General features: G+C 41.3%; 1 protein-coding gene across 1 annotated transcript in view; it reads right to left on the bottom strand.

The window, feature by feature from the left end:
* LOC135699210 (probable cytochrome P450 9f2) overlaps positions 1 to 959 on the bottom strand; it is a 2,011-nt gene extending 1,052 nt beyond the window's left edge. Inside the window, exons 1-2 of the mRNA XM_065219412.1 lie at positions 475 to 959; positions 1 to 413 (exon numbers count right to left, since the gene is read on the bottom strand). The exon at positions 1 to 413 is cut by the window's left edge and continues 750 nt beyond it. Of these exons, the coding sequence (XP_065075484.1) occupies positions 1 to 413; positions 475 to 695 (634 nt within the window). The 5' untranslated portion in view covers positions 696 to 959. The remainder of the gene's footprint in view (positions 414 to 474) is intronic.
* Positions 960 to 10,250: the final 9,291 nt, after the last annotated feature.

Genomic DNA, 10,250 nt, shown 5'->3' with positions numbered 1-10,250 from the left:
TTCCGTATGTGCAAAATTTATCCGATTCGTCTTTGAAGGTGTTCAGTTCCAACCCGAAGGCACAGCTGGCAATCACATTGAATGTATACTTCTGGAAGACACCCTTGAATTCCAGCTCTGAATCGACGGAAGCCTTCAGATAGTCGACCAGATCCAGCGAATTGGTTCGAATCAGCGAGCTCATCAAAGCAACACTCTGACCGGCAAAAACCGGCCTCAAAGTGTGTCTCATCTGTCGCCACTTTTCATCCTTCATCAGGTGCAGCTGATTACCCAGAATGGGGTCCTTGCTTTCATCGAGAAAGTACGCATGATTTGAGAACGAATCAAACTCGTGAACCCACAACTTGCGTACCAGCTCCGGATCGCGAATGTAGTACACCGGGGTGAGATAGTTGAAGAAACCGAAGACCCTTAAAGAAAATGTCGTCCCAATGTCAAATGATACCATCAGCAAATTGCATTAAAACTCACCTTTCATTTTTAAACTTCTGATAGAAATCTGCGATCAGTTCCAGCGAGGACAGCTTTCCGCTGTTTACTTCTAGCAGGTTGCCATAGATGAAGTGCGGCTTCTCGTAGGCAACTCCCCTGGCTTTAAAGAAGCTCCTGTATCGTGTGAGCAATTTGAACGTATAATATCCCACCACGGTTACCAGCGTAAACGAGACCCAGTACAAATCTTCCGTGTCCATGTTTGCCGGGATTTTCTACATCGAAACTCTTCGGAGCAAAACTGTGAAAAACTTCCACTTCCAAACACCGCAAAAGCAATCACGCGAGCAGCTGACGACACCCGTACTTTGTAAACACACACGAGGTATTTGCGTGGTATGAATGAGTAAAAATGACATCCAACAGAAGTGATAAAAGCAAACTGTATGCCTACCCAGGAGAGGCAAACTTCGCCTGATGATGGTTGAAAACTCTCTCTATCGACTTCTTCTTAGGAATGCATCGCGTCCAGCAGTTATATCCGATCCGATGTACCCCAGCGAGTGACCGGATCATTGCGAACGAAAGCGACCACGTGGTTTGGCAGCATAATGATGTGAGTTTGCTGCATTTCTCTCGGTGTTGGGCAGCTTTGGTCGTCGCTAGGCAACACAGAGAGATAATAGAGCTGGATCACATGACACTAGGTTGCCGCCGCCGGTTAGTAGGAGCTGTGCTGGGAGAAAGAGAATGAATAACATTGGATGGTAAATAAAAAGAGAATGATTATTTTCGGAGACGGGCGAATAGGGTTGTAAATTCGAATGATTTTTTTTCAGATCAACTTAAAGCGCGCATAATTTCGTTAGAAAAAAAATCATCGCATCTGACAATCGCATTAAAGCTGATAATCTGTCGCCAAATGCTATTTTTTCTCTGATTTGGAAATAAGGGTTGACGCTTTAGGGGGGAGTGGGGGGGGGGTCTAAAATTTTGCGACAAACAATGCATTAGGTATAGGAAGAACGTCACGATAGGGAGGGAGGGTAATTTTTTGCTCGATTTAGCGTGACATAATTAATGCATGGGCTCTAATTTCTAAAAGTGTTTGATGGATTGATAGAAGCCAAAAATGACCGATATCACAGTTTATTTTACAAGGCAAACCTCCTTTGGTTTGTTTTTTTTTCCGTCGAACTTGTTTTCTGTGCTGAGCACCAATAGACGAGTGCACGGATGGATTTGAGTTCACTCACTCGACAAAAAGTGACACAACAGCGGGGCCCTGTTTACTAATAATGAACACATATGTGTTCATTTATAGTAAACAGGGCCCCGCTGTTGTGTCACTTTTTGTCGAGTGAGTGAACTCAAATCCATCCGTGCACTCGTCAAAGCTACCGACGTGCCAGGAAGGCAGCTCCCACACCTGGACCCTACCTATCGACCCATCAACTCATGAACCGGGGACCAACGGCTTTACTTCCCATCCGAAGGAAGGCGTGATCAGAGATGTTATGCCTCAGAACATCCCGGCGGCGCCGACTGGGATTGAACCCAGGCCTGCTGGGGTGAGAGGTAATCACGCTTACCACTACACCACCGGCGCCGTTAAGGCAAACCTGTGGATGTAGCCATTTGTGGATCCCAATCAACCCTGTCCTTCGAAATCATACAAATTGTACATGTAATATACAATAATTGGTTTGACTCGGTATGAGGGTAGTAAGTGTTGCATTGTTGAGCTTTTAAAGCTTTTGAATGCAATGTTGACGCTTAGACTTTCAGTACTCGCGCAGCTTCGTTCTAGTTCATTTATTTGGAAGGCTCAATTGGGTTAGCTTTACGGAGCCGATAATTCAGTGCCAACATTTCAAAGGGGCGTAATTGCTTTTGTAAACAATTTCTCGCAAATAAAAACCCATCCCTTCAAATTAATAATGCTAGTTGTTTATGGAAACATTTCTCTACCTGATGGTGTTATTAATCTTCATGAGTAAGCTTTTATTCGCGAGAAATCGATGACTAAAGCCATGGCTAATGCTAGCGCCCCTGTTCGACATGTACAGGGAAAAACAATATTCTTAAAAATTGATAAAAATCTTTAAATTTGAAGTAGTTAGCTTCCCACGTTTAGGAAGAAATTTTTAGAAAATATTAAATTTGAAATGGTTTGCTCCTGATACCACTAAGCTGTTAAAAAGTTCATCTGATTAAGGTTAACCACTAACGGTGCAAATCCTGATTGGTGTACAATAGTTGGTGCTACCTAGTGGTGTAAGATAGAAATTTTGACATGATGATGCTTTCAGAATTATTTCACGGTGAGGTATGGGTGAGAAGTTTGGAATCATATAAAAAATTTCGACATCCCTTCGGAAAGTACTGAATCACATGAGAATAGCAATCATTTCGGCAAGTACTGAATCAGTTGATAATATCTCAGAATCACTTACTGGTAGCGTAAGCGTGACTGCTTTCTAACACCCTAATGGGTCTGGGTTCAATCCCAGCCGAGGTCGGTGGGATTTTTCTGAGGCATAAAAATCTCTGGTCACGTCTTCCTTCGGAAGGGAAGTAAAACCGTTGGTCCCGGCCCAGGTGTGTTGTTGTGAATGGGTGAGATATCCTACGCAGGTGTGGAAGCTGCCTTCCTGCACATTCGGTTGCCGTCAATGGATGGCAATCGATGTCCGTCGGTGATTGGCACTAGATTGCGGAACAGAGACCGACGTTAAATAAAAGAAAAAAAACTTACTGAATCACTTCATAAAAATTAGGAATCACTTCGGAAAGTACTGAATCATTTCAGAGAGCACTTAATATCTTATGAAAAGCTCGAAATCACTTCAGAAAGTACTGAATCACTTCAGAAAAGTTTGGACTCACTTCGGAAGTGCTGAATCACTTCAGAAATGACCGGCAACACTTAATAAATATTCGAAATCACTTTGGAAAGTACTGAATCATTGCTGAAAGTTCACTTTGAAAATAATTGAATCACTTAGGAATGCACTGAATCACCCGAGGAATCACCTCAGAAACGTTCGGAATCACATTGGAAAATACTTAATATCAATATTAATACTCATTTCAGCTAAAATAATGTTTTTTGGGATAATAAAACCAAAAGATGGTATGATGGCATGTTTTACTTGTAACTTATAAGAAGAGGTTACAAAGTATATGTTTGAAACATAAAACCTGTAAATTTTGCTTTCTATGGGTCACAATCAGCGATTTGCTGATCGCTGAGTGAGTGAGTGAGCGAGTGGGTGGGTGTGTGAAAAACCGCTGATTGTGACTCTCATGAAGTGAAATATACAGGTTTAATATGTCAAACATATTCTTTGAAACCTCTTCTTGTATCCTACCAATTCAAAATATGATCATGGCATCTAATTATTTCATAATAATAAAAAAAAACATTGCTTTAGCTGAAATGAGTATTTGCAACCTTGCTCAACATCTTCAGGAATGTTTGGAATCACTTTGGAAAAGTTCATGATCACTACGGAAAGTACTGAATTATATCAGAAAGCACTGAATCACTTAGAAAAGTATTGAATAACTTTAAGCTCGGAATTTCTTCGGATAGTATTGATTAACTTCAGAAAATTTCGGAAAATATTGGAATGTACTGAATCATCCCATAAAGTTTGTAATCATTTCCGCAAGAACGTAATCACTTCTAAAATAATTGAACCAGTTAGGAATGCACTGAGTCAGTTCAGCAACGTTCGGAATCACTTTGGAACTACTGAATCGTTTCAGAATGTTCATAATCAATTCGGAAAGCACTCATTTCAGAAACTACTGAATCACTTCAGAAAGAATTGAATCACTTCAGAAAAAGAAGAAAAATCGTCGGATAAAAATGGCTTAAGAAAATTTCTGAATCCCTTTGGAAAATACTGAATTTTTCTAAAATAATTATTTCCTAAATAATTCCGGAGAGAACTGAAAAACTTCACAAAATTTCGGAAAGTACTGTATCAATTCTTTCAAGTTTTCAATCACTTCTTAAGAGCTGAATCACTTTTTAATAACTTAATCATTTCAGAAAAGCTTGGAATCCCTTCAGAAAATATTTAATTACACTCACGGAATCAGTTTGGAGAGCACAGAATCATTTAAAAAAAAGTTCAAAATCTCTTCTGAAAGTACTGAAACACTTTAGAAAATCTCAGAATCAGTTTGAAAAGTAATGAATTACTGCAGAAAATCTTCAGAAAGTACTGAATCACTTCAGATAGTACAGACATAATTGAGCATGAGAATGATTAACCTCTCGTGGTTGCTACTCCGTTATTACAACATTACCTGATAGAGAAGCAACAAACAATGCGTTGGACTAGCATGCATCTGCAATGTGTAACAACTGATGACCTTATATTTTACGGTAGGCAATAACAGCGCTGGCCGCTTCCAAATGTAGGTCAATTAGACCATCAAAAAGCAAGAGATCCTCCTCTCTTCCAAGAATTTTTCAATAATTTTTCAACAGGATTCGCTTAAGAAAGTATTGATTCTTATCGCTAAGCTACTCAATTGTAACACATCGAAAAAGGTCTCGATTTTGGCAACATAGATGAAGTACAGTCTCTCCACAACTCGATATCCACTAACTCGATATCGAGTTATATAACCATAATAAAAATGAGTGTCATGGCTACTGCGATAGCGAATTTGTATGGGATTGTTAAACTATAACTTGATAATTCTATAACTCGAGTTGTAGGGAGTGCACTGTTGCTACGTTTCCAAAAACAAGATCTGTCTTTATTGACATTAGATTAGGAAAGTTTGGAATCACTTCAGAAAGCACGGAATAACTAAGCATCATTTTGAAAAGTACTGGACCATCTCAGAAAAAATAGATTAGCTGATACTGAACTTTACAAAAGTTTTAAATTACTTTGGAAAATCAGAAACACTGGATCCGTGTATTCTGCTTATAACATATTTAATAACTTCAGAAAAGCTTGAGTTCAGTAAGGAAAATGTTGAATAACTCAAAGATAGGCTCACTTCCGAAAGTGTTAAATTTTATGGACTGATTTAACACTTTCGGCAGTAATGTCACGAGTTCTTGGGAGCTTCTGAAACAAGAACCTGATATTAACGAAAGAACCTGGCACTGAAACAGTGAACGTATTGCCTATTAAGGTTTCCAACGGTAACAACGATTGTAACAGGACAAACATCTCTGGCTATTTAATATAGTATAGTCGAGTATTAGTACAAGACACTGAAGACGTCTGCACATTGTAGACGAAATACGCGTATCTGTCAAGGATAAGCAAATAAGGTACTGGAATTGAATGGAAATTACTAATCCTTCTCTTTCTCATTACACAGGTATTCCACTAAGACGCTCACATTCATCAGGACTCTGGCTATTATTTCAAAAGTTGCGTAGCGACGATTGTGTTATTGAAACGCACACATGCTCGAGGAGTTTGGCATTCCACTTTTGCTAAAAGTAGCAAAGGTTTGATTCACGAGGTTTCCTAGATAAAAGTTTCCTTTACGGGGCTTTTGTGGAGGGTATATAAGCACTGTCATCATCTTCTGCTGAATGTTTTGTGGGAGTTAATGAATTAATTTGAATGCGTGAAAGCGCATCAGCTACTACGTTGGATTTTCCAGGTTTATATTATTATTATTATTATTATTATTATTATTATTTGATATAATTCATCTGACACTTTTTTGTCTTAATGAATAACATAATGTAGGGTTCATACAAATATACATAAATAAAATTACACAAATTTAGTCAAGTATTACGAAAATGGTCAGTAAACCGTCGTTGTAGCGTGGACACCGGTACGTTGAAGTCGAATAAATGAACTTCATCAAAGGTAGCTGACATAAATCTAACCGGATCATGCTGTCCATATAGGGTATTGCGGGGTTCAAACTGTAGGAAATTTCGTCGTCGTAGTAAACGTTCGGGGGCGTAGATATTCATTCTTGCTAGTAAGGATGGTGAATCAATGTCATTCCTGAGGATTTTAACGACGAACATCGCTTGAGCAATTTGATGTCTATTTTTCTGCGTTTCTATTCCGAGTAGTTGACAACGATCCTGGTATGGTGTCAGATGCTGAGGATGACGCCATGGAAAGTTCCTGAAAGCATAACGTACAAACTTCCTCTGTACAGATTCGATTCGTGTAATCCAACTATCGTGATAAGGGCACCAAACGATTGCTCCAAATTTCAGAATTGACCGTACTAGAGCACAGTACAATGACCTCATACAGAAAACATCACGAAATCCACTAGCAATTTTCATAATGAATCCAAGCTGCCTGTTTGATCTAGAGATGATGTCATCGTAGCGGAACCGGAAAGTGAGTTCTTGATCGAGACTAACTCCCAAGTCTCGAATACGTTGTACCCGCGCTAGAGGTTGCCCGGATAACGAATATGGATATACGATTGGCTTGAACTTTCTGCTGAACGTGATTACCTGACATTTCTCGATGCTGAGAGTCATACAGTTCCTTGTGCACCAGTTTTCGAAGGAATTCAAGATATTCTGCAGTTCGAGACAGTCTTTAAAGCTGTTTACAATGACGTAGACTTTAGCATCATCAGCATAGAAAAGTCGCACTCCCGGTGGCAGAATCAGTGACACATCGTTGATAAACAAGGAGAACAACAGTGGTCCCAGGTTGCTCCCTTGTGGTACGCCAGATTGATTAACGAACATCTCCGATTGACTTGAACCGATTTTTACACACAAGGATCTGTTGGTTAGGTACGACCTGAACCAATCCACTGAAGCAGACGTTACACCAATCTTCTCCAGCTTCTTCAGAAGGATGTTATGATTAACCCGATCGAAAGCAGCCTTCAGGTCCATGTAGACAGCGTCCACCTGCTTCCCAGAATCGACTGCTTGAATGCACATAGAGGTAAATTCAGCAAGGTTTGTAGCAACCGACCTTTTTGGATAGAATCCATGCTGATCAACCGAAATGTAATGTTTAGAGCGGGCAAAAAGAACGTCGTTCAAGATGATTTCAAATACCTTTGAACATGCACACAAGGAGGTTATGCCACGGTAATTGCTGACATCTCGTTTATCCCCCTTTTTGAAAACTGGAAACAAGAATGATGATTTCCAATTCGAGGGAAACACTCCTTGTTGAAACGAAAGGTTGAAGAGTTTCATCAAAGGTTGACATAGCGCAGAAGTACATCTTTTCAGCATCGCTGAAGGAATTCCGTCAGGTCCAACAGATAGCGAGAATTTCAGTTTACTTATTGCCCTCGCAGCCTCATTTTCATCGATGTAGAAATTGTCGAAGTCCAAGACGTCCTGTGGAGTATCTCGAACTGCCTCTTCAACTTGAGCAGGTTGCGCAGCGAAATTATTGAAGGACACTTTGAATTGGGATGCAAAGAGTTCACATTTTTCAGCAGTTGAGTCAGCAGAGAGATTTCCTAGATACATTGACGAAGGAAGACCCTCTTCGTTACGTTTAGATTTGACAAACGACCAAAATTGCTTCGGGTTGGTACGTAGGTTGCGCTGCATCCGAATTATGTACCGAGCGTACAAGAAACGGTTGTGGTTCCTGTATGCTCGGCTTGCACGATTGAACTGTAGTTTTAAGTGCAACGAACGACTGCTGCAATATTTTCGAAGGGCCGAAGAACGGTGGCGTTTAAGCATTCGCAAGCGATTGGTTGACCAGGGTGGTTTCTGTGCAGCTCCAGCAAGAGGTACATGTTCAGCGATAATACTGCATAAAGCGTTCGTGAAAAAAATCCACAGCATCATCCAAGTTCTGGAATGAATTAAGGTAACTCCAATCGATAGCAAGTAGAGCTTGATTCATCGCAGCAAAATCAGCCTTTCGGAAATTGAAACTGGTGTTATCATGCACCGCTTCGTATGAAACTGGGACCGTATGGGATAATGCAACCTCTATGGCTGGATGATGAATATCAATAGAAGTCAGTGGTTCGATGGCTTCTGAAACCGTACAATTAGGCAAAGCGATGTCATTTGCAAGTATTAGATCGAGGATGCGGCCTTTTGAATTTGCAATCTGGTTGAGTTGCGATAATCCATGCAAGTTGAATCCGTCCACCAATGCACAGCTGGCGGTTGAAAGACGGGAACGATCCATGTTCACAGAAGAGTAACCGTTTTCATTTGATATCCAAAATACGTCTGAATGATTGTAATCGCCAAACTGAAGAGCCATGTCGTTAGCTCCTAGACCAGCGGCAACCGCACCAATTGAGTATATGTGCAGTTGAATATCGTTGAGATCGTTTTTCCGATCGGGTGGAATATAAATAACTCCGACGCTGATGATGCAACCATTCATATCAATTCTCACCCAAATTTGCTCTAGTGATTTGCAAATGGTTGATGAATCTAAACAGCTACTAAGATGTGTAGAAACAGCTATGAGAACTCCACCTCCTCGATTTTTTTTTTACTGTTGAGTGGTTGGCGGTCAGTTCTAAAGACAGAAAAATTATTCCCGAATAGCTGCGATGAAAAGATGCACTCGTCAAGCCACGTTTCCGTCAAAACAATGACATCGTATTCTTTTTCGCCAACAGCCAGGTAGAAGTCGTCAATTTTTGTCCTTAGTCCACGCACGTTCTGGTAGTAGATTCGCAAGTTTTGGTGGAGATCATCAGAGTGGCGAGTTGCTGAGCTGGAACATCAGGCAATGGAACAGTTCTATTAAACGCATACTTGCCAGTGTCAGGAGGTTGGAAGACCCCGTCACCACTCTCAACCACAGGGCCAGAACTACTGAGGCGACTGGAACCAGCAAGCACGACTGGGTCAAGAGGGCTAGGGGCTTCCATAACGCAATAGGCAGTGCGTTCTGGTATCGGTGATAGGCCATTAGAGATGTCATCGATGCATGGAGTAGAACATTCACTAGGTTCGCCGTATCTGCATCCAATATCGTCAGGCGAAGGCAAGATGCAGTGTTCTTGCAATCCTTCTGAAGTGAAAGGTTGGAAGACCCCGTCACCAGGCTCAACTGCAGGGCCAGAACTTCTACGATGGCAGCAACCAGCAAGCGCGACTGAGTCGAGTGGATCAGGGGCTTCCATTAGGCAACAAGCCGTGCATTCTGGTTTGGAGAGTTTATTCGTGTGATGATAAGCTTTGATGAAATCGGAGAGGCGAAATGCTGTGCTGGAACACGAAAAGTCATCAGGCAATGGAATGATTCTATCGAACACATACTTGCCTGAAAAAGGAGGTTGGAAGCCCCCATCACCATTTTCGACCGCAGGTCCAGAACGGCTAAGATGACAGGAACCAGCAAGCGCGACTGGGTCGATAGGCTTAGGGGCTTCCATAAGGTGACAGGCAGTGCGTACTGGATTGACAGGAACATTGAGTACGACGACGTCCGATGTGAGCAGCTTGTAAGTATTGGTACAGGTGTGTGCAGCGATAATACGTTGCTTGGTACAGTGGCTTTCAAGGACACAAATGTTAGGTCACGCTGATCCTTACCCCTGGGAATTAGCTTTACTACTTTCACCATGGAGAGGTCGACGTTGGTAACATCACAGATGTGATCCCGAATAGCTACTTCGGTTTGATCTGGTGCGAAAGGTGTCACGTAGTATGCAACTTGGTGTTCGTCAATTTTCAGCTGAGGCTCTTTTCGAGCAACCTTGAGTGAATTGAAACCGGTTCATACGGATAATGGTCCAGGTTGCCCAGTGGTTTGTTGCTGAGGTGTAATTGAAGTGGAGTTCATCAGGTTTGTTGTTTGATTGGGAGGATTAGCAGATGTAACTGGTCT

Source organism: Ochlerotatus camptorhynchus, unplaced genomic scaffold (assembly GCF_037179485.1).
Source record: "Ochlerotatus camptorhynchus isolate MF236.1 unplaced genomic scaffold, CSIRO-AGI_Acam_v1.1 ptg000104l, whole genome shotgun sequence".
Lineage (NCBI taxonomy): Eukaryota > Metazoa > Arthropoda > Insecta > Diptera > Culicidae > Ochlerotatus > Ochlerotatus camptorhynchus.
Note: the sequence above shows the minus strand (reverse complement) of the source record. Positions and strands in the feature narration are given on the sequence as shown.